At 34.5% G+C, this 26,139-nt stretch overlaps 1 protein-coding gene across 1 annotated transcript in view; it reads left to right on the forward strand.

Moving 5' to 3' along the window:
* Positions 1-1,424: 1,424 nt before the first annotated feature.
* Positions 1,425-26,139, forward strand: part of C6H14orf39 (chromosome 6 C14orf39 homolog) — a 40,878-nt gene continuing 16,163 nt past the window's right edge. Inside the window, exons 1-12 of the mRNA XM_026385211.2 lie at positions 1,425-1,473; positions 1,560-1,616; positions 2,635-2,761; positions 4,605-4,694; positions 8,168-8,355; positions 8,449-8,491; positions 10,194-10,314; positions 11,448-11,539; positions 15,568-15,698; positions 16,488-16,564; positions 19,905-19,990; positions 20,183-20,241. Coding sequence (XP_026240996.2) covers positions 1,425-1,473; positions 1,560-1,616; positions 2,635-2,761; positions 4,605-4,694; positions 8,168-8,355; positions 8,449-8,491; positions 10,194-10,314; positions 11,448-11,539; positions 15,568-15,698; positions 16,488-16,564; positions 19,905-19,990; positions 20,183-20,241 — 1,120 coding nt within the window. The remainder of the gene's footprint in view (positions 1,474-1,559; positions 1,617-2,634; positions 2,762-4,604; positions 4,695-8,167; positions 8,356-8,448; positions 8,492-10,193; positions 10,315-11,447; positions 11,540-15,567; positions 15,699-16,487; positions 16,565-19,904; positions 19,991-20,182; positions 20,242-26,139) is intronic.

Here is a 26,139-nt window from a genome sequence, read left to right on the forward strand (position 1 = left end):
AAGGGATTGAGGCAAATTGTTTACATTATTTTTTCTTCACTCTTCACTTCCACATGCAAAATCTAAAACATAAATTACCTAGTGATGACAGTTTTAGGCAGAAAATATGCTTTATTTGCAACAACAAATGAGGTAGTCATAAAATGTTTACTAAAACGTGTTTGAATTATGCTTTTCAAAGAAGTAAAATGCTGAATTCAACACTGAATTCTGATTCATGAGTTTCTTATTGTCATGTTAAAGTTAATTTTATTGCTATTCTCCAATTTTTGTCTAAAGCCATTATGTTAGAAGAGGGCTGGATAGTCTTTGAAGTTAACACTAGGTTGCAAGGCAGCGGGAGAGTTCACGACAGACCCCCAGTGTTTTTTTGAGTCCTGTCTCACCCAGCACTCACTCCTGTGGTTCTAACTCTTTTAGGCGCCCCGGATGGTGCGATCGCCACCCTGTTCTCGACGGTAGCGGGATCTCGCTCTTCCACGCGATCTGCTTCCTGCTGCCTGCTCCGCGGGGTCTACCCAGCTGACGCCAGGGGGCGAGGGCAGGACGGGGCTCCAGCCCTTCGAGTTAGGTTTGGGGTCACGTTCCTGGCGACCCGGGCCCTAAGTGGAATTTGGGACCCTAAGGAAAGAGGGTATGGACGTCAGGGTGGGAAAAGGAACCGTGTGTGGTGGTTTCTGAGGAAAGCGGCGGGAGTGGCTGCCTGGCCCTACTCCGGAGAACTACCCGCGACGTGGCGCATCCCGTGGCGGGCGCTTGACGCGAGCGGCGTCGTGGTTGGCTTGTGGTGGGCAGAGGCCAGCAGCGCTGCCTGAGGGGAGGGCAGGCCAGCGAATTCCCGCCGCAAGTCTTGGCTGCAAGTCGCGAGCGGCCCCTCGGGTCTACGGGGAGCCAGAGCTGCGAACCCCGCCTCTGGCGTGTTCCGTACAGCGAGTTGGCTCTCGTGTGAATTTTTTTTTTTTTAATTATTGGGGGGCAAATTGGTAAATGTAAACCTGCACCACTTTTCTAGGTTTTACCTTGCTGTTGGTGAAGGACTTTCACTGCGCAGGGCAGTACACACGCCAAGCAGGGACATATTCAGATATTTATTTTACAGGGCACGCCCTTTTGAGAAGTCTAGGTGTCTGGATCCCCGCAGATTCAAAGACTTACTGCAGTACCAGGAATAAACAATTATGAAGGCGCCCACCCTTGCCCCTAGTCTCAGTCATGCAACAACGTTCAGCAGCTGCCTAAGTGTCTCTTAGGGCTCTACCAGGAAGGTGGCTGTGGACTGAAAACGTCTCTTACCCTCTATCTTGCTCCATCCACATTTTTTTTTTTTTGTGAGAATGTTATATTTAAAAAGTTGTTACTGAATATACATGTGTATTTTCATTTTATATTCACTTATTTTTTATTTTCTTTACATAGTATCCAAGATGAATGACAGCCTCTTTGTCAGTCTGGACAGACTTTTGTTAGAATTTGGTAGGTATAAAATGAAAATAAATAGATAACTGTATTATTATTCGACATTTTAACAGTGAAGTAAAGTCACAAGAGAATTGTTTTAGTTTTCCAGTATGAGCAAGATATAAGTACTAAAGAAGACATGATTCAAAGAATTAATAGTAAGTAGTTTTGCATGTTAAAGATGTATTTGTCTTAATTTTTTATGACATATAGCATAATATATAATTGCCCTGTTTAGGGCAACTTGTAGTTGGCATTGTAACTCTTCTGGAAATTCTCTACTAATTTATTAGTATAAATTCTCTACTAATTCTGGAAATTCTCTACTAATTCTCTCCACTAATAATGAGCTTTTTAGCCTAGGCAAAATAGTTGTGATTCACCTACTGTTTTTCAGTAATTTTGTGTATTCTGCATTTAATTATTTTGTGAAGAATTTTGCTTTAAGCAGCAATGATCCCTAAGGTGCAGTTAAAAAATGTTATATTTCTCAAATAACAAGGTTACTTCAAATATTTGAGTGAAATGTTTCTCTTTAAAGAAATCATCAAAAATTAGGAACCAGGATTGATGCCACATTTTCAGGAATAATAATTCTGAAATAAGTGAATTGGCTAGTAAATATAAGTGAAGTGGCTGGGCAAATTAAATAAATATAATGTTTTAAATATTTTAGTTCTAAAAATATAACTATTAACTTCTTAATTGTCACAGAAAGATTGAATTTGGTTATTTTTTTCTACAATCAAAAAATAAAGTATTATGAAATTATTTAATATTTTCAAGAACTAAGTTTATCTTAAATCATTGTAAATAAGTTAGTTGATGGTGTATTTAATAATTAATTGATAGAAATTATGTATTTGTCAATAACAAAATCCTTATGAGTAAACATTTGCATGAATTTATAGCATCATAAGATGAATTGACCTTAAGTGTCACCTAATCTAGCCCATTGGACATTCTTCAATTGCAAATACAAATCCTCCCTAGTTTCTGGGGGGCTGTGGTTTTCTACTTTTTAGTACAGGAGCCTTCCCTTCTCAAGCCTCATTTCCTCTCCTTTCTGGCTGTCCTCCTTTTAGGTAAGTTACCATAAACTTTTTTTTCTTACTGTATTTGTTTATTTTGAATTTATAATTTCTACCTTAAGAAAATAAACATTTCCTCTTTTAGAATGCTTTGAAGACATAAAAGAAAACAAATCAACTATTTGTAAGATACATGAAACTATAAATACAACAGATGAGGAAATTGCTCATTATTGTAAACATAGTAATGAAATCAAAGACAACTGTAGTAAGTGAGTATTTGAAAGAAATGAACTTTCAGTAATTGTCATTTGATTTTTTTATTCAAGATTTCTAGGTTTATAGTTGAAGACACCATTGCTTGTTTTGTTTTGGTTTGGGTTTTTGGTATTGGGGGTTGAACTCAGGGTCTTCCTTGTACATGCTAAGCATGTTCTCTACCATTGCCCTAAGTGCTGAATTATGAGATTTCAGTAACTTAGATATAGTTAGTATAAATAAAGAATTTTAGTGTAGTCTATTTAAGTCCTATTAGTCTGAAATAATTTCCATTTTTTGACTTTTCAAGATCTTACTGTTTATGTGGTGCTGGGAATCAAATCCAGGGCCTTATGCATGATAAGCAAGTGCTACCTTGATATATGATAGACAAGAACCACTGAGCTACACTCTGGCTTAAGATCTTAGTTTGTATAAGGGAATCCAACCTAAAACTTTGAAAGATAAAATACTTCTTTTGAGAAATATCTCTCTAGGTCTTTTGTCCAATTTCTAATCAAGTTATTTCTTTTCTTGCCATTGAATTGTGTGACTTTTACTTCAACCATTTTTATGATAGGAAAATATTGGAAGTAACTCTAAATGTTCAACATTAAGGGACTGGTTAAATGAATTTTGGTATATCCAGATGACTGAACACTAGGCAGCCAATAAAATCATGATATAGGTGTATGTTTGACATGGGAAAATGTTAATAGTATATTGCAAATTGAACAAAGCAGTTTATGCATCATTATTCATAATATGAACCCAATGCATGATAATATATCTATATCTAAGAAAAACCTCAAAGGATGCACATTGAAAAGCTTATAGTGAATATCTTCTAAGTGAGCATATGTTTCTTATGGAATTTTTAAATACTCAGAAAATATGCGTGTATAATCTTAGACCTTCAGATTTCCTTTTGGGGAATATATTTTAAATATCAGAAATTAAGGGGTTAAATTAAATTATATCTCAGTTGGTAGAGTGCTCACCTGGAATGCATAAGGCCCTGGATTCAATCCCCAGCACCACAAAAAAAAAAAAAAAGAAAGAAATTAAGACAAATATTTAAGTACAATTTCAGTAAGTGATAAAGGAGGATAAATTTTATGTGAATATGATCTCAGTAATGTTAAAATATATAACTGTAGCAAAATCTTGAAACAATTTTAAAATCATAGTAGTTATTTAATATTGAGAATATGTATGATAGTTTCTTATGTATACTCTTCTGTGCTTCCAAATGGGCATATGTACTTTTGTTTTTCTTTTTCATTTTGCATATGTACTTTTTGAATTTGGGAAAAAAATGAAAATAGAGGAAATATTCAAACAATACTTAGAATGGAAGCTGCCATGGTATATATAGTAATTTTAGTTTTTTTGTATTGGTAATAGTTTTCAAGTTATATAATAAAACAAAAATATATAAGGTGAATATTCATTTTATTCTATCTGATTTGATAACCTATTTTGGCCTAGTTTCAGCCATGCTATATTTTCTTCTTTCCCTGTCATATCTCAAAAACAAATTTTATGTAAAAATTAATGAATATTAATATTTGAGAATATGAGTGTGTGGATATTGATAGTGACGGGGATAGGATATGCAATTTTTTTCTTTTTTTATACTGTTGTATTTATTTTAAAAATCGGTTCATATTAATTATACAGAGTAGTAGATTTCATTGTGGCATAGGGAATGTTTTCTTGATGTAAACTTGTTTTCTTAGGAAGACACATTCATTTCTCTTTAAATGATTTTGTTCATTTTTTATTATCTCTGCCAATTTTTTTATTTGTTTATCATTCTGAAGTGCTAATTACAACTATAACTTTTTTCCATAGCTGGAAGCCAACATGTGATGTTTTTCATAAACATGAAGATTATATGCAGGACCAATTTACTATTTATCAAGAAACCATTGAAAAAGACAAGTACAGTATTTATATTAACTTAATAAGTGTATCAGTTCTATAAATTAGTATTACTGGAACATACTTTGTAAGAATTTAAAAAGTGTGTATTCTGAGGGAATATTTTTTTAAGTAAATGTGATATCTTGGACTGAATCATTGAAGGTCTCCATATTTGTTGTAAAAGCTTGAATATGTTGAGATATTGCCTTAGATATAAACCATTTATCTATCAGCAACATTTATAGCAAAGTTCTTCAATTAATGGTATTTATGACTAAACAGTGTAGGCAAACATTTAGGAGGATAATTATTTGTAGAATAAACATTTTGAAAAATTTGAGGTATTGGTTTTTTAAAGGTATTTTGTATCAAATTTCAAGTTTTTCAGATTGCTAATTTAGTAAAGTGGTTATATTCTAATGGAGAAATACCAGTAGTTATATGAATTTATTTTACTTCGTGTAAAAGCATATCATCTTAGGGATTAAATGTAATTAATGAATGTAATAAAACAAGGTTAGAGACTTTGAACATGATATATATAGCATTAAAATTTTACCTAATTTTAAAAACTGAAGTGATTTGAGGAGAACACTTATCAGTTTTTATATTTTACTTAAGAAACACATATGTTGAAGGCCTTGTGGTGCATACCTATAATCCTAACAAGTTGAAGGTTGAGATAGGAGGATCACAAGTTCAAGGGCAGCTATAGCAACTTAGTGAGACCCTAAGCAACTTAGCAAGATACTCTCTCAAAAATAAAAAATAAAAAAATAATGCCGTGGATAAAGCTCAGTGGTAAAGCACCCTTGATTTCAGTCCCCAATATCAAACAAAAAGCCCCTCCTAAAATAACTACCCATGTAAAATCTATAATCCATTATTTTCAAAGTTGAGTCTTAGGTTAGAACTAAAGTTTAAAATTGGGACTTAATGGCATTAGAAATCTTGTATGTAGATGAGGTTTCTCAGGAAAATATATGGAGCAAAGTGGAGAAAGGCAAAAGTATGCTATCATCCAAAGAGTAGACAGAGGGTGGAAAAGATGAAGGAGACTATTAGGTTGTCATTTATAGATCCTGCTTCAATCCCAAAAGAATTTGAGATATTTGTATAAAAATACCACAGTGTTTAAAAAAAATCAAGGCTACATGTGGTCCTGCATATTGTTTGTTAAAAGTACAGATTAGGCTTTGAAATTCTAGTAGTCAAGGCATTGATCAAGAAATATGATCAGAGTATTCATTTAAAAAAATTCAATTAGAGGCTGGGGGTGTGACTCAATGGTAGAACATTTTCCTAGGATGCTCAAGGCCTTGGTTTTAATCCTTAGCAGTTTACTTGCTTAGGATAAGTTATGAAGTTTTTCCCGAGACTTGAGAGAAATTTCTCTCCTGGGTCTTCAAAAAGGGGAAATTGGGGAGTGTGGTAATATTTTCAGTAAATTCTTTCAAAAAAGTCCCCGTTTTTAATGTTTTTATTAATGCATTAAGTTATACATAATAGTGGTATTCATTTTGACATATTCATAAATGCATATAATTTCCTTCATTTCAACAATCAGTACTGAGGAAGTAGGAAGGAAGTAGGGGCACTAGCTACTTATTTCTGATCTCCCATTCTTGTTCTGAGTATTCATGAAGACTAGTACTGCTAGAATAAATTAGATAATAATGACTTTCTGAATCATGACTTAGCTATGCTGTGTTCTGCCAAAGTTTCTATATGGAAGATGTTAGAAGTGGATATGACTATATAATATGAACAAGATGGAATATGGTATGCTAATCTCATATGAAACAGGTGACCCAGGCCTAATTTTTCAATGGTATTTCTCTTCTCCCTGGACCATTTTCCCAAGTTATTATATAAGTGGGGTCTTAATTGATAAATATACATTTAGAAGAATAGGAACTTATTTGGGGCTCAACTGCTTTATCTTGCTAAAGGGGACAGAGTTTAGCAATACTAAAAAATTAGATCATTCTTAAAATTCAGACTTGTTGACCCAGTACTTATTAATCATTACTTATGAAACCAGAAGTTTTAAGAATACTTGCTCCTATTCTCTGCTAAGGAGAATAATCATTATAGCATCTTTTAAGAAATTTCTTGATCCAAGAAATAAAATCTTGAGGAATATAAGGACTATATATTTTCAAAAAGTTTACTATGAATATTATTTTTGAAACCAGAATTTGGTAAAAAGAGGATTCAGGAATATATTTTCTGTAGGATTGGGATGTATAGCTCAATGAGTGAGGCTCTTGGTGCAGTCCCTAACACTGAGGCTGAGGGTATATTTTCTGTGAAGAACTGTATTGAGTACTTTCAGTGTTATAGATCAGGATTGGCAAACATTTTTTGTAAAATACCAGATAGTAAGTATTGTAGCTCAACTCTACTATGTGGTACAAGATGGCTTTAGGCCATATATAAATAAATGAGATATGATCCAATAAAACCTTATTGGACAGTGAAATTTGAACTTCATATAATTTTATTATGTCATGGAGTATAGTTTGAGTTTTTTTCAATAATTTTAAAACCATTCTTAGTTCACAGACAACAGAGGATGGATTAGATTTGGCACATAGGCAGCCTGGGGATGTAGCTCAGTGGTAGAGCACTTGCTTAACATGCAAGGCTCTAGATTCAATCCTCAGTATCTCCTCCCCTACCCCATCACAAAGTTTTGGTACATAGGCAGTAGTAATCAACTCCTTTGTCCGTATGGGTCAAATAAGAAAGAAGTCTTAATATTCTTTTGTAAGAATAATGCCTCACTTATGACTTGTGCCTAAATAGATGGTCACCCATTATTAGTTGAGTTGATATAGAAGAGTTCCTCCAAACGGCTCAAATTTTCTTCATAAGAATACTTGTGGGGTATACATGAATGATTATGAACCCAGAGTTTTAACACATAGAACGTGACTTCATGTAATAATTTCAGCTAAAGAAAATTACAGGAGATTTAAAAGGCATAGTTACAGAGGTCAGAACCCAGGGAGCATAGATATTTAAGAAGGTATAACTGATATTGGCCAAATTATATTGTTATATCCTGTGCATGAATGAATATGTAACAACAAATCCCATCATTATGTACAACTGTAATGCACCAATAAAAAATGTGGGGAAAAAAAGGTATGACTAAAAGAACCCAGTTCTGCAATGTCATTTAGGATGAACATGAAAAAGAGATCATTTGATTGGACAATTTAGATCATTGATGACAGTGGAAAGAATAATGTCATTATACTGGTGGGAGTGGAAGTTAAATTGAAGAAGATTAACCAGGTGAGGAATAAAAAAAGTATAGCTGAGAAGTGTCTTGGGGTTAAAGAAAGTTGAAGGACAGACAATAATGAGGGAAATACAGACAAATAGATGTTTGAATTGCTTTTCATACTTAATTTAAGAGACTTTAACAAGTGATATTTATTAGGTTTTTAGATCTATTCTACATCATTTATTTTTAACAGAAAAATGTATCATGATTATGTATGTCAGTATAAAGAAGTTTTGAAGCAATACCAACTAAAATATTCAGAAACACCCTTTTCACGTGAATATTATGAGAAGAAAAGAGAACATGAAGAAATTCAAAAGAGAGTGTTGGCATGTTCTGAACAACTAAAAATGAATGAAACTATTCTTATGGAATTTCTAGGTATTAACCTTTCTGTAATATGTTGCTTTAATTATTATATCTTTGTACTGAGAAGAATATAATAAATCAGTCTCAACTATGACTTTTTTTCAGTGCCTGCACCCTTTCCATCACTTACCAAGTGGACATTACACATGTATCCACAATAGTATTTCTGTTTATAATTTTATTAGATAAGTATTGTTTCTGTATTTTAATTATTATTTTGTTTTCCTGGTGAGAGCTTCATAGATTTGTTTTTGAGTTTAATTCAGATTTTAAAGGTCACTTTAAGGTCTTTTGGGATTAGTTCTCATGTACATGTGATCAAAAGCAAGTAATTTTAAGGGGAATAAAATTGTATATGTATTTGGCTTTAAAGTGGCATATCAACAATCAAACTAATGAAAATGTCATCTTGCTTTGTCTTATCAAAGAAGTTCTGATTAAATTGATTAATTATTACTTGTTATGATAGATGGTGGTAAGGAAGTGAGTCAACAATTATTCACTAATATTTAAAAATTCATTGGGTACTTACCTTGTGTCAGGCAGTACTGAAGAAATTATAAAGCTCTCTTGCAAGGAGCTCACAGTTTAGTAGAGGAGAAAGACAAATAAAGAATTCTAATACAGTATCACTGTAATAGATGCTTAAGTAATTCTTAATTGGTCTAAGTCTCACCTGTTTGTCAGAGAGATCTTTCCTGATTCTGAACTTGAAACTTTAATCCTCTTTCAACCTCCACAATCCTTTATATGCTTTTCTATCAGATTATAACTCCTATGTTTGTACTAAGTCTTCTTTATCCCTGTATTCTACCTTGCTTTCTTTCTGTTTCATCCTAAACCATTCTTTTATCTCCTCTGCTGCTTTTTATCCTTCATGTTTTGGTTTGAGCCTATTATATTTTTATGAACATTTGTTGTTTATCTATGCATTAACTTCTTAGTGGGAAAGGGCAGAGGTTAGTTGGTAGGTGAAGTACAGATAGTATAAGGGAGTTGGATATGAGTTGGGATGAGATGGAAAGTTGCATGACAAATAAGAAGAGGTAGATGGAGGTAGGAAGAATTAAAGATTAGGATTTAAATATCTATTTCTAAAAATTTAAACTGATACTTTTGGTAATAACTTAGCTTTATAAATAATATTCACCTGAAATGTTTGTTCTAGCATATAAGTCACATTTTTTTAAGGCAGGATAGGAAGTTCTGACAAAATTTCTCTAGAGTTCTTGTTTACTGTTACTCTTCTATTCATTTCTAAATTCTAGATAGATAATAGAGGAACTTAGGTAATCGTGTTAATTAATAACCATGTAGGATGTCTATTAATAGCAGATAAATTTTCTACTTGAAATTGAGTCTAAATCCTCCCTAAACAGAATGTCCAGATGAAAGTTCTCAGTTTTACAGGGTGCATTGATGAACCTTATAAGGCAAGAAAAGGGAGATTGGGTGGATTTTTAACATTGATTTTGGAATAATACATGATGGAAGCATAAAAAGTTAAATTGGGACCTGAATTTATTATATTTTATTAGTCATCCCAATGACACAGTGAACTTAGTTTAAAAAAACCAAATAACACCTTGTGAAAATATTTAACTGAATGAAAAAATTCTAACAAATATTTTTGATGGATGTTACTTTTAAGTTAATAGAGATCAATACTAACTTATCTTCCTTAGTCTGCCAAATATTTATATTAATCTTACCTGTTTCAGAAACAGTGCTTATTGCTTATATATACCACACATATAAATGACATTATATAATATTAACTATTTCTGACATGGTACATTTATTTTAAATGTAAGGTTTACTTGCACAGCATAGTTCCTTAACATAAAAAGAGTTAATCTGAGATGTAAAACACAAGATATCCTCAAACATGCCAACAGTTTTACCAAAAGTTCATCTGAATTGAAGAAAGAAGCAGATGAAGCAGAAATGGAAATTAATTCATTAAACAAGGTATATATTTTGTTATTGTTTCTAAAATATGTATTAATGTATAATAGTGTGTTAATTGACACCTGAGAAGAGCTGTTAAGATAGCCTCAATGTGGACAAAGGCCAATTGATAAGCTTTAGATCACTTTGAAGCCAAAATGTATTTCAGGTGTGGAATTTATTTAACTCTGAATTTGGGGGAATAGGTTGGCTTTTGGGAGGGCCTGAGGGGAAGGATCAAGATGTAGGTTAAGACTTGTGGTACAAGGCCTCATGCATACTAGGCTCTGGGTTTGATCCACTGGTACTTAAAACCTCTGGCCCTGTAATAGGAATTTAAAAGCATTGAAAAAGTAACAGTGTTTTCAAAAAGGTGAACAAGATAGTAAATAGTTTAAATAATTTAATCTTGCAAAATTTACAACTGTAGTTTATAATTTTTAGGAAGCCAGTCTAGAACCAGTTAAGCTTTTAAGGTTTTATTGAATATTTTTAGTATCATCCATTGAATTGTGGCTTTGATTCACATAGACACAAGAACTCATCAAAATCATTTTATAAATTTTGAGAAAATATTGAAAATAAAAGTTTCTAAATTTTTTGAAAATTAGATTTTATAGTGATCATTCATAGTTATAAGGTACAAAATAATATCAATATAATTTTATTTTTTTCTAAATATTTGTTTGTTAGTTTTAGGTGGACACATATCTTTATTTTATTTTTTTATGTGGTCCTGAGGATCGAACCCAGTGCCTCATGCATGTTACGCGAGCACTCTACCACTGAGCCACAACCCCAGCGCCCCCAGCAATATAATTTTAATAATGAGAGAAAAATGGATGCTATTTCCTTTAAAATATGTGATAACTATGTCCCTATGTAAATATTCAGTGTCTATTTTGCTTATGATTATTCTTTTAAAAAATGGAAATTATTGATATTTATGATTGAAAATTTAGTAGTAAGGAAAAGTTAAAGGGGTATGATTTAATATTGATGTAACTCTTAATGACTTTCAATAGAAGATAGTAAATTCTGCCAAAAATACAAATCTTGTGATTCTACAGAAAAAAATCATATTCATTAATTAAGATAAAACATTCTTCTTTGCAGGTAATTATTTCATTTTCCTTTCCCATTTTTCTTTTTAGCTGATTGCAAGACTTTATGAAACCAAGAATCTTTCAGAAACTCTTGAAGAAAAGAAAAAATGTACAGAAAAGAGAAAGGAATTGAAAGAAAGGTATAGGTAAATTTTAAAATTGAATTTTATGTGACCAGAAATTCTGCATCTAAAAGTTTGATTCTGTATTCTATCCTCTTTTTTTTTTGTTCTGATTAGTTATACATGACAGCAGAATGCATTTCGTTTCATTGTACACAAATGGAGCACAACTTTTCATTTCTCTGGTTGTACATGATGTAGAGTCACCCATTTGTGCAATCATATATGTACCCAAGGTAATAATGTCCTCATTCCACCATCTTCCTACCCCCATTCCTGTTCTCCTTCCCTCCCTCCCCTTTGCTCAATCCAAAGTCCCTTCATTCTTTCCATGCCCCCTCCCCTCATTATGGATCAGCATCCACTTATCAGAGAGAATATTCAGCCTTTGGTTTTTGGGGATTGGCTTACTTTGCTTAGCATGATATTCTCTAACTTCATCCATTTACCTGCAAATATCAGAATTTTATTCTCTTTTAATACTGAGTAATATTCCGTTGTGTATATATACCACAGTTTCTTTATCTGTTCATCTATTGAAAGGCATCCAGCTCAGACAGTTTTGCTATTGTGAATTGAGCTACTATAAAAATTGATGTGGCTAAGTCACTATAGTATGCTGATCTTAAGTCCTTTGGGTATAGACAGAGGAGTGGGATAGCTGGGTCTAATGGTGGTTCCATTCATAATTCTCTGAGGAATCTCCATACTGCTTTCCAGAGTGATTGCACCAATTTGCAGCGTACCTTTTCCCCACATCCTCGCCAGCATTTTTGTTGCTTGTATACTTGATAATTGCCATTCGGACTGGAGTGAGATGAAATCTTAGAGTAGTTTTAATTTGCATTTCTTTAATTACTAGAGATATTGAATATTTTTTCATATATTTGTTGATGGATTGTATATCTTCTTCTGAGAAGTGTCTATTCAGTTTCATAGACCATTGATTGGGTTATTTGGGTTTTTTTTTTTTTTGGTGTTAAGTTTTTTGAGTTCTTTATATATCCTGGAAGTTAGTGCTCTATCTGATGTGTGTCTAGTAAAGATGTTCTCCCACTCTGTGGGCTCTGTCTTCATGTTATTTATCTTTTCCTTTGATGAGAAGAAGCTGTTTAGTTTGAATCCATTCCATTTATTGATTCTTGATTTTATTTCTTGTGCTTTAGTAGTCTGATCAAGGAAGTCAGGACCTAATCTGACATGATGAAGATTTGGGCCTACTTTTCCTTCTATTAGGCACAGGGTCTCTGGTCTAATTCCTAGGTCCTTGATCCATTTTGAGTTGAGTTTTGTACATGATGAGAGAGAGGAATTTAATTTCATTTTGCTGCATATGATTTCCAGTTTTCCCAGCATCATGTGTTGAAGAGGCTATCTTTTCTCCAATGTATGTTTTCTATACCTTTGTCATGCAGGCTATCTTCTATTAATTTCTTATGAAAAATATTAATTTAAGGGGTTAGGGTTGTGGCTCAGTGGTGGAGCACTCGGCTAGCACGTGTGGGGCCCTGGGTTCGATCCTCAGCACCACATAAAAAATAAATAAATTAAAAAAACCTATTGTATTCAACTATAACTAAAAAATAAAATATTTCTTAAAATATTAATTTAAATGTTATGAACTATTATTATTTAGTATTCTTTAGTGAGGCTGAGGATATTATAATTGTAGAGGGAGAGAGGGTAGCAACAGTACATCTGATGCACAAGCCATCTTTTTATCATCTTGTCACCAACTTGTTTAGTTCTTTCTTTATCATGGAGAGTGTAGATGAGCCTATAAATGTGACTTAATCCATGACGTCATATGTTTCCTTGTTTTTCTGTCCTGTTTTTTGATAAAATAGACCTTAGTGGTGGAAGTATGAAGAAAAAGTCATTAATTTTTCTCTTACAGAAAAATAGATGTGTTACTCTTGCTGTTTCTGATTTACTTGCTATTTTTTTTCTTTTTGCCTGTGCCCTTTTTTTATTCTAAATTTCCATTCCTCAGTCTTCATTGCCTTTGTGTTGATTTTTCAGCACACTCTTCTCGAGTTTATTTCCCTGAATCCACTTCCTTGGATCTGTTATTTGCTTGACCTCCTCCCCAACATGTTGCACTCCCACATATCGTATCTATGGCAGTATGTATTTAGTTTTATGATGAAACTAGTTTTAAAAAATAGGCAAACATACAGAATTTTGCTTTGCCAAGAATGTTTTAACATAAAATTCTGTATATTGAGAGGAACTTATATATAAATATTTAGTCATTTTTTATTCAGTGTATACAGTAGCACCCCCTTATCCATGGTTTTGCTTTCCATGATTTCAATTACCTGTAGTCAACCATGATCCAGAAATATTAGATAGAAAATTCTGGAAATAAACAATTAAATTGCATGCTGTTCTGAATAGTCTGATGAAATTTCATGCCATTGTACTCTATCCTACCCGGGACGTGAATCATCACTTTGTTCAGTATGTCTAAACTGTATACATTACCTGCCTGTTACTTACTTAGTGGCCATTTCAGTTATCCCATTGAATGTTATATTATCATGGCGCTGGTGTTCAAGTAACCCTTATTTTACTTAAAAATGACCCCAAAGTGAAAGATTAGTGATGCTGGCAATTTGGATATGTTGAATAGAAGCTGTAAAATGCTTTATTTAAATGAAAAGGTGAAAGTTCTTAACATAAGGGGGGGAAAACAGTTATATGCTTAGGATGCCAAGATCTGTGATTAGATTTATCTGTCCATGAAATTGTGAAGAAGGAAAAATAAATTTATGCTAGTTTTGCTATCATACCTCACACTGCAAAAGTTAGGCCACAGCTGAGTATGGGGGTGCTGCCTTGGGAGAATAAAACAGGAGGATTGCAAGTTGGAGACCAGCCTCAGCAACTTAGGCCCTAAGCAGCTTAGAGATAACTTGTCTCAAAATTTAAAAAATAAATAAAAAGGACTGGAGATGTAGCTCAGTGATTAAGTACTCCTGGGTTAAATCCACCACAGGAGGGAAAAAACTACAATGTGTAATGAGTGCTTGCTTAGTTAAGATGGAAAAGGTGTTAAATTTGTCTATGTATGTATAGGGAAAACTATGGAATATGTAAAGTTTGGTACTGGGGAACTTATCATGTATCCTAAATTGATAAGGTAGAATCAGTATATTTTGATAGCATTTATTCTACTTCATTGATTTAGGAAGAAGTCAATGAAATTATCTTTCAGTAAAAAACTTAAAAGACCCACTTATGATGTATTACTGTTTTAATGATTTCTGTATTCATGGTAGTTGATTTGTTTCCAAATCAGTCTTTTTAAAGTTTAAAGTACTCTGAAATCTAAAATGTTACTTTTATGATTAGACTTTTGGTTTAAGATGTTTTTGATATGTTTGAAAAGTCGTTAAAAATGACTGTTTGCCGGATGTATTGATGCATGTCTGTAATCCCAGTGACTTGGGAGGCTGAGGCAGAAGGCTTGCAAGTTTGAAGCCTCAGCAACTTAAGAAGGCCCTAAGCAACTTAATGAGACTCTGTCTCAAAATATAAAAAGGCCTGGGGATATGGCTCAGTTGCTAAGTGTCCCTTGGTTCAATTCCTAGTACCAAAACAAAAAGAATGATTATGTCTTAAAAATAAAATTGTGACATACTGAGAAGATTACTGGACTTAATCAGGAAAAGTGTTTTAGCTCTGACACTATTACAGAGTAATTTAATAATATTGTACAAAAGTCTGTTAAAAATCTCTGGAACTGGGGCTGGGGATGTGGCTCAAGCGGTAGCACGCTCGCCTGGCATGTGTGCGGCCCGGGTTCTATCCTCAGTACTACATACAAACAAAAGATGTTGTGTCCACCGAAAAACTAAAAAATAAATATTAAAAAAATTCTCTCTCTCTCCCTCTCTCTCTCTCAAAAAATCTCTGGAACTTAGTTTCATTATTTGCAAAGTGGAGGATTTTAACTATATAGTATCTAAATATCCTTCTAGCTTCAGAATATGTTAATTTTTACTTAGCTCATATTTAATGTAATCTATTCTTCTCTTTAGAATTTTTGAAAAAGATGAGCATATGCTTGTATTGAATAAAATACCTCAAAGCACTCAATTATTTCTTCCTTATGAACCTCATAAATTAGTAAGACCAAAAAAGATGCATTCTTCAGAACCAAGAGTTACAGGTACAGAATTGTTTATTATTTAATAACTTTATTTGTTTGGGTTAAACCCACAGAAGGAGAAATAAAAATAAATTTTAGTTATCATTTGACGTGAGCAAGAACAAAGAATACTGGAGACTTAGACTCAGGAAAGTACTGCTTTGAGTCGGAGAGCAAAATAGAAATGTCTTCTCTACATATTTTTTCCCTCTGAGAAGGAAACTTTTCATATAAAATGTGTTCTGGTTGGGTTGCTCAGCTGTCAGAGGAATATAAATAATTATATATTTTTATTTGAGGAATTATATTGTCATATGTATGATTTCTGTGGGTAGCATACTTGTGTTAATAGTGTTTGAGACTTGGTCATTGAGACATTTGAATTAGATTTAATTCAAGGGTCCATAGATTAACTAGTTTAACTATATTATCTATCTCCCCTCCATAATTACTATTATTACTTTGTCTTTTTTGGTTATGGATTCTAAAGATACAGTTTTGTCAGTTGGTCATTTTATCATTTCATATTTAATTGCTATAATAGTGAATATAGAGTGATAAATTAAGAGATTTGATGTTTAAAAATTGTGTATTTAAATTTAAATTTAATATTCATATAGACTTGATTGTCTAAATGATAAGGTTAGATTAAATGGTGGAGATGAGGGCCAGGGTTGTAGCTAAGTGGTAGAGTGCAAACTTGGTGTGCATAAGGCCCTGGGTTCAATCCTCGGTATGAGAAAAAAGTCAGAGATGATGTTTGATTCTATCTTCAGAATTGATTTTAAGTAGTATTACTTAATAATCTAGATAACAAAGAAGAAATTTCTGTGCAGCAGTCAAAGCTTGCCAATATTGACTTCAGACAAAAGGAAAAAGACCCACATGTAGGTATTTCTTTTTAAATAATATAGATTAAATACTTGCTTTCGTTAAATGAGAGTAATGTACTATACTTGAGACAGAGATGTGTGTGTGCAGGTGTGTGTTATAAATATATTAAATCAGCCATTAGCATAACCTTTGGGATCTAAAAAAACTTAAATTTGAATATGACATTCTGAATATAGACTATAATCTGCTCCATTGCCTTCAAAATAATGGAAAAAATATTTTAAAATACTAAGCCCTATGTCTATTAAACCCAAAACTTGAAAAATCTCTGGAAGAAGAAACACTGATTGGATTGAAGAAGGAAGTTATAACCTGAGACATGCATAGGATAATTCTGTTAACAAAATAGAGATCCAGGGACAATCAATAGAATAATTTGTTGGGCTCCTTCAGAGGGAGTTAAGTAACTTAACTCATGTTCATCTTTGTTTCTCTACTTTGCCTTTGGTCAGCCTCAGTAATGGGATGACTGACTCCAGGTGGAAGCAGTGAATAGGGGAGCATGGGTAAGAGAAACTGGCTCATGTCCTGGGTGGTTCTTGATGCCTGTGAAAAATAAGGACTACACCAACCAAATAACTAACTGCTGATATTGCACATCTTTATTTTCCCTTGAAAACAGTCCAGAGGGAATTCCTCAATGAAAGAAATATTTGTCCTTTCACTGATTTGTAATTAATTCAGACACTAAAATGAAACTTAAGTCTTACAGAAATCTAAAATTACAGATGATTTTAATATGGGATGAAGGTAGATAAATGAGGAAAACAAATGTTTACTGATGTTTTTAATTTTTTGGTGGTGGAGGGGTAGTGGATGTAGGGAGAAAATATATATGCTGATTCAGTATACATTCTGGAAAAATGTAAATTTATGTCTGTATGTCAAATATTTAAGAAAATCATCAGAAGAGAAATGGAAGGTGTACATTTTTTAAAAGTAGAAGAAAAAAGATAAAAATTAGGTCAACAGAGTGGAAACAACAGTTAGCATTTAGATAGAAAACAAACAAGATGCTGGAAAAAGTTCAGAAGAGATAAACAATCGTAAAACTCTGACTGGGTTAAACCACTATTAGAAGACAGAGGTACTTGTATGGGATATATTTTAAAAATACAGTTACATACTATTAAAACAGAATAGCTGAAACAATTTTACAAATAAAGGCTAAAAATAAAAAATGGAAAGTATGTATCAGGCAAATACAAACAAAAAAGCAAATATAACAATATATAGAAATAACATTGTCATATTAAATGGAGTTTAAGATGAAAAGCATTAGCAAGGATATATATATTTCTTATTTTTTAAAGAGAACAGTTCATTGAGAAATCATAAAAACCATGTTGCACTAAATTATGCAAAGCAAAAATTGACAGAACATCTATCATAACAAAAACAATGAAATAAACTTTCCATTTAAGCCAGATATTTTTAGGGAAAATTAAAGGCTGTAAATGAACATAATAAAGCAGTGGCTTACATGTTAATATAAAACAAATTTTATTTAAAAATAAAAATGTAGTATTATCTCTTTCATATGTAAATAAAAAAGAAAGTTCAGACTTCAATCTTTTAATTTGTTCTTTTACTTTTCTGTATTCTGTTTCAAAGGTTTTAGAGGATAGAGGGACACAGAGCAGATCATCATTTGAGAAATGGCAAGATTTTCTTAATTAGTTATAGTATGAAGGGAATAAATTTTAAAAAGATTTACCTTAACTGTTATAAAATAGTTATTATATTTATGATAAACATCAAATTCATTGAGGGTTTTGAATTGTTTTCCAGTATTTGTATGTTTTATATGTAGTAGTTTCAGTTAATGTATATAAGCATTATATTGCTAATGATGATGATAAGGTTGAAATGCCAATGAAATGAGAGAACCTTGTATAGCTTTAGCAAATATTTATTGTTATTTTTTTTAGTTTTATTGATTTTATTTTCTTAAATACACAACAGCAGAATGCATTACAATTCTTATTACACATATAGAGTACAATTTTTCATATCTTTGTATACAGAGTATGTTCAATTCATGCCTTTTTACATGTACTTTTTTTTTTTTTTTTGCATTGCAATTCTTATTACACATATATACTGCCGGGTTTCTGTTCTCGCGACTAAGAGGCTCAGGGTTTACTCCAGTTAAACTGGGCTGACTGGGCTGTGCAAAATAACCACACAAGAGACACAAACACCTTTTTCTTTGGGGTTGCTGTGATGGCTCCTCTGACCTTAATGGTCCTCAGGAAGAGAGAGAGAGTGGACGCTGACCCCTTTTATTAAGGAGAAGCTATTCAAATGAGGCAAGGGGTCAGGTTTTAGGGGGCTGAGTCTATCTTCGTGATGTCCACTGTCAGCAGGTTGACTGACACCTGGGTAGGCCACACCCAAGGACACAGTAAGAGAAGGGGACACACAAGGCACTTCCATGGAAGATTCTATCCTAAACAGGGCAAGGGGTTATATTACAAAGGAGCAGGTGAGCATAGTTTCACCTATGGGGCTGTAGCAAGACACACCCATGCACAAGACACTGTCCCTGGAACCCAAGAAGGGTGGGCAAAGCTCTGCCACATTTCTGTGACTGAGCACCTCAGAACCCAGTCGGGAGTGTGACTCAGTCACATGTAAGGTTGGTCTCCCACAATACACCACAATTTTTCATATCTCTGTTTGTATATAAAGTATGTTGACACCCAATTCGAGTCTTCATACATGTACTTCGGATAATGATGTCCATCATGTTCCATGGTCCTTGCTAATCCCCTGCCCCTCCGTTTCCCTCCCACCCTTCTTCCCTATCTAGAATTCATCTAATCCTCCCATGCTCCCCCTCCCTACCCTACTATGAGTCAGCCTCCTTATATCAGAGAAAATATTCAGCATTTGGTTTTTAGGGATTGGCTAACTTCACTTAGCATTATCTTCTCCTACGCCATCCATTTACCTACAAATGCCATGATTTTATTCTCTTTTAATGATGAGTAAAATTCCATTGTGTATATATGCCACATTTTTTTTAATCTATTCATCCACTGAAGGGGCATCTAGGTTGGCTCCAAAGTTTAGATATTGTGAATTGTGCTGCTATAAACATTGATGTGGCTGTGTCCCTGTAGTATACTGTTTTTAAGTCCTTTAGGTATAGACTGAGGAGAGGGATAGCTGGGTCAAATGGTGGTTCCATTCCCAGATTTCCAAGGAATCTTTATACTGCTTTCCTTACTGGCTGTACCAATTTGTAGTCCCACCAGCAATGTATGAGTGTACCTTTCTCCCCACATCATATGTAGTTAATTCTAATGCTTTCTTTTTTTCTTTCAGGTATTTAATGATTCTGGTGCGAATAACAATTCAAAATGTTCACATGTTACTGCTATTAAAAGTTCACAAAATTTTATGCAGTTCAGGTAATTTTTTAAAATAAGAAAATTCTTAAGAGGTGAGGATGTAGTTTTAGTGGTAGAGGACTTACATGGCATGCTACTAGGTCCTGGTTTCAATCCCCAACCCTACCTGCCCCCAATAAAAAAAACTTTAATTTCTGAAATTTGTGAATATCAACTCAAAATAATATAAAAATTATATGCATTGCATTTTAGATTGTTAACTCCTCAGAAACAATCAAACAACAATCAGTGGTTTGAGAAAAGACAAACAGGTATTTGCTATTCATATTTTTCCTAATAAATAAGGGTAATAAATTACATCAGTTTTTTTTTATAGTAGAATTATTTGGATTGTTTACATCTCTGTATAATTGATCATGCATGCCTGGTTTTAAAACGTATTCCCTCTAAATATTAAGTAAATGTATTTTATTGTAGAAATTTTGAAATACAAAAAAATATAAAAAATACTACCACCCAGAAATAATAGACATGATACATACCAGTGTATATTCTTTTAGTCTTTTTTTCTATGCATATGTTTGTTTTGTTCTTTTACCCTCCAAATTTTAATTATACTATGTATATAATTTTGCATCATTTTTCCCTTCATGATAAATTATTGAGGTTATTTCAACATGTCATTAATTAGTTTTTATGTAATGACTGTATAATGTCCCATTGTGTGGTTATGCCATTATTTAGCTATTCTTTCACATTGAATTCTTTTTGATTTCCTGTTTTTTACTATTATAAATAATGTTATTATATTTTTGCATTGATATATTAGTATCTTGGACAATTTTCATTGAATAAAGTCACAGAAAGATCACAGTATATATACATGAATTTATTATTCTCAAATGAGCTAGCTATTGAAACTTCATATCTTTGAAAATACTAATTTATTTTTCTCTCTCTCCATATACATTTCAATATGCATGTTTGTATAGTTATGTACATACATGTATACATGAATATATAAATATAAACGTGAGTATATATTGTATATTAAGTGCATACATGCATACGTATTTTGGTAATCTAGTAATTCACAATAATTATTTAATTTATTATGCCATGTGGAAGTCTTTTTCTCTTCTTCTTGGATTGTTGACTTTTATTTTGAAGTTTTAAAGATGACTTTTTCTGATCCCAGGAAAATTCTGTTAATGTATGCATTTTAGAACGATTATATACTTAGAGTCTTTTTCTCTTACTCTTACTAGGAGATCCAACACAATATGTTTATTGTACACAAATGAATAGACTCCTTGCTTTCTTCTAAGATAAAAACTTATCTTACCTGTACGGGTGATCTGTTCTAGCTATTTATAATTTTCTCTATATACCAAACCAACAGTGTTAAACAAGGACAAATAATTAATCAAACAATGCAGGGAACTGCATATAGCTGGCATAACTTTACCTGTTGTTGCATATATATGGTGAGGCTTCATACACAAGAAGTCATATAATTATTTTGAAATAAAAATATTTATTTCAATAATCTTTAGACCCAAAATTTGAAGAACTTAATATGTAATGAAAATAGTAATTTTTATTTAAATGCAGGAGACAAAAACAAGAAAGCTTTCAGAAGATCAGATAGAATAATATTGTCATGACTTCAATATAGAGAAAGGAATTAAAAAGCCCAGTCATAAAAGAAAAATTGATGAATTTGGCCACATTAAAATTAAGATTTTTGTTTATCAAAAGATACCCTAAAAGAGTATCAGATGTATCATCAAGCCAGAGGATATATTTGCAATACAGAAAGCTCTAAAAAGAGTAATTTGAAAGTATATACAGAATTTTTACAAAAGAAGAAAAAGACAACCCAGTTAGAAATATATGCAGATGGATCCAACATGGCGGCCGGCGAGGAAGCAGCGATTCCAACGTCTCCACTTTAACGGGATAAGAAAGACCCATCTGAACAGCTGCAGCCTACCTACGGAGGAACTTCTAGCATAATTCCCTTAAGAGGAGAGCAGCCGTGATCTGGTAGGTTTATTGGAAGTGACAGTTTGTCCCAGAGAAGTGGATCTTGGACGGCCACTCGGGCACAGAGGTCTAGTCCCGCAGCCATCAGCCACTCCGGCAAGGGGCTCCCCCGGGAGGCCTAGCTCTCGCTTTGCAAGCAGCCACCTCACCTGCCCGGTTCCGAACCACGCGGCCACAGCTACCCGGCTCCACAGGTGGCCCCGCGGCGGGTGCAGAAGTCAAGTCCCGGAGGCAGCAACCGCTTTTGCGGCGGACACCCGGAACGGCTTGGGCCGCCCCGCCCGAACCGGCAGTCGGCCTCCGCCATCCGGGATCCCCCAGGAGGCCAAGCGCACGCTCTGGGAACAGCCGCCTCTCCCGCCCGGTTCCTAACCACGCGGCCACAGCTACCCGGCTCCACAGGTGGCCCCACAGCGGGTGCAGAAGTCAAGTCCTGAGGAGGGAAGATGGCAGCGAAGGGAGTGCATCACCCCAGTGCGCCGCGTCACTGAGCGGGAGAAAGAAGATGTGAATCGCCTGAAGGCTATCTTGTAGGGAATTTCCAGTGAACTTGAGGTGCTCCAGACAGTGAAATTGAGGTGCTCCAGAATCTAGTGGACAGATTTCCATCGTGCGAAGTTCGACTGCGGGAGCTCCATTTCTCCGCACGGAGGGTCGCATAGCCTGATAGGCAATCGCCCCACGGCTGGAGTCTGTGGCGCGCACTGGGGAGCGGCAAGGTGCCGGAGCGGGGGAGCAACGATACCTGCGGCCCACTGGAAAGACAGGCCAGGTAGCTTGCCAGCCTGGTGGACACGTAACACCGAGGCAGTCGCGTCACACTGGTTGGAGTGGGGGTGGAGCAGGGTCGCCGACCGGGTCCGGAGGGGGCTCAGCGACCCGTTGGAGAGGTAGTCAGGTACCCCCATTGGGAGTGGGGGCTGTGCAGAACTGCGACCCACCGGCCTAGAGGCCTGCCAGCGTGGTAGACGCGTCACACAAATTGGAGTGGGGACCCAGCAGAGCCGCCACCCACATCCAGATCAGGACCAACGACCCCAGGGCGTGGTAGTTATGTCACCACAATTGGAGTGGGGGCAGAGCAAAGCCGCCACCCGTGCCCGCAGGGGGGGCAGACCTGCGACCGATCAGCGTGGTAGACAGATCACCCTAATTAGAGGAGGAGCATAGACACTACCCGCCCTGCAAGGGAGACTCCCCAACTATACAAGAGCAATATAAATACATAGGGGGTAAATTTCAAAAACACAACAGTTGCACCAAGCAGAAAGAAACACGAGCAGTATGAAAAGACAAGGAAAGAAAGGACCACAAGCAATGCAGGTCAACTCAACATTAGAAGAGGTAATAGCTGCAACAGTTGGAATGTCAGATAAAGAGTTCAGGATATACTTGCTTCAGATGATCTGGAGTCTCAAGGAAGACATGAGACAGCAAAATCAGACAATGAAAGATCACATTGACAAACAAATCCAGGAAGTAAAAGATCAATTTCACAGGGAGATAGAGATAATAAAAAACAAACAAATAGAAATCCTAGAAATGTAGGAAACAATAAACCAACTTAAAAACTCAATTGAGAATATTACCAGCAGAGTAGATCACTTAGAAGAGAGAACATCAGACAATGAAGACAAAGTATTTCAACTGGAAAAGAACATAGACAGCTCAGCAAGTCTGCTAAGAAACCATGAGCAGACAGCAGAATACATCAGACACTAGAAAGGCAATTTGTCAATCAATGGAAGGGTAACTGATGTGATTCAGCAATCTGTATATGGGGTATAATTGGGAGTTCATAACCCACTTGAATCAAATTGTGAAATATGATGTATTAAGAACTATGTAATGTTTTGAACGACCAACAATAATAAAAAAAAAGAAACCATGAGCAGAACATCCAAGAATTATGGGACAATATCAAAAGACCAAATTTAAGAGTCATTGGAATACAGGAAGGCACAGAGCTCCATACCAAAGGAATAAACAGTCTATTCAGTGAAATAATACGAGAAAACTTCCCAGACTTGAAGAATGAGACAGAATCCCAAATCCTAGAAACCTACAGGACGCCAAATGTGCAAAATCATAAGAGATCCACACCTAGACATATTATAATGAAGATGTCCAACATACAGAATAAGGAGAGAATTTTAAAAGCTGCAAGAGAAAGAAAGCAGATTACATTTAGGGGTAAACCAATCAGGATAACAGCTGATCTCTCAACACAGACTCTGAAAGCTAGAAGATCCTGGAATAACATATTTCAAACACTGAAAGAAAATGGGTTCCAACCAGGAATCGTGTATCCGGCGAAATTAAGCTTCAGGATGGAAGATGAAATTAAAACCTTCCACGATAAACAAAAGTTAAAAGAATTCGCAGCTAGAAAACCATCTCTTCAAAAAATCCTTGGCAAAACATTACAGGAAGAGGAAATGGAAAATAACAATGAAAACCAACAATGGGAGGTAGGACAGTAAAGGGGGAAAAGTAGTCAAAGAGGACAACAAATCAGGTTTAGTAACATCAATAAACAAATATGGCTAGAAGAACAAACCATATCTCAATAATAACCCTAAATGTTAATGGCTTAAACTCACCACTCAAGAGACACAGGCTAGCAGAATGGATCACAAAACAAGACCCAACAATATGCTGCCTACAGGAGATGCATCTGATAGGAAAAGATATTCATAGACTGAAGGTGAAAGGTTGGGAAAAATCATACCACTCATATGGACTGCGGAAACAAGCAGGAGTGGCCATACTCATATCTAATAAAATAGATTTCAAGCCAAAGTTAATCAAAAGGGATAAAGAAGGACACTTCATACTGCTCAAGGGAACCATACACCAACAAGACATAACAATCATAAATATATATGCCCCAAATAATGGTGCAGCTGTGTTCATCAAGCAAACTCTTCTTAAGTTCAAGAGTCTAATAGACCACCATACAATAATCATGGGAGACTTCAACTCACCTCTCTCACCACTCGACAGATCTACCAAACAAAAGTTAAATAAGGAAACTATAGAACTCAACAACACAATTAACAACCTAGACTTAATTGACATATATAGACTATACCACCCAACATCAAGTAGTTACACTTTTTTCTCAGCAGCACATGGAACCTTCTCAAAAATAGACCATATATTATGTCACAGGGCAACTCTTAGACAATATAAAGGGGTAGAGATAATACCATGCATCTTATCTGATCATAATGGGATGAAACTGAAAATCAATGATAAAAGAAGGAAGGAAAAATCAAGCATCACTTGGAGAATGAACAATAGGTTGCTGAGTGATCAATGGGTTTTAGAAGACATCAAGGAGGAAATTAAAAACTTCCTAGAGTTAAATGGAAACACAGGCACAACATATCGGAATCTATGGGACACATTGAAAGCAGTCCTAAGAGGAAAATTCATTGCTTGGAGTTCATTCCTCAAAAAAAGAAAAAAAACCAACAAATAAATGATCTCATACTTCATCTCAAAATCCTAGAAAAAGAAGAGCAAAACAACAGCAAAAGAAGTAGAAGGCAAGAAATAATCAAAATCAGAGCTGACATTAATGAAATTGAAACAAAAGAAATAATTGAAAAAATTGACAAAACTAAAAGTTGGTTCTTTGAAAAAATAAATAAAATCGACAGACCCTTAGCCATGCTAACGAAGAGAAGAAGAGAGAGAACCCAAATTACTAGCATACGGGATGAAAAAGGCAATATCACAACAGATTCTTCAGAAATACAGAAGATAATCAGAAATTAGTTTGAATCCTTATACTCCAATAAAATAGAAGATAGTGAAGGCATAGATAAATTCCTTAAGTCTTATGATCTGCCCAGATTGCGTCAGGAGGATATAGACAACCGAAACAGACCAATAACAATAGAGGAAATAGAAGAAACCATCGAAAGATTACCAACTAAGAAAAGCCCAGGACTGGATGGGTGTACAGCAGAGTTTTACAAAACCTTTAAAGAGGAACTAACACCAATACTTTTCAAGCTATTTCAGGAAATAGAAAAAGAGGGAGAACTTCCAAATTCATTCTACGAGGCCAACATCACCCTGATTCTGAAACCAGACAAAGACACTTCAAAGAAAGAAAACTACAGACCAATATCTCTAATGAACCTTGA

Source organism: Urocitellus parryii, chromosome 6 (assembly GCF_045843805.1).
Source record: "Urocitellus parryii isolate mUroPar1 chromosome 6, mUroPar1.hap1, whole genome shotgun sequence".
In the NCBI taxonomy this organism is placed as follows: Eukaryota; Metazoa; Chordata; class Mammalia; order Rodentia; family Sciuridae; genus Urocitellus; species Urocitellus parryii.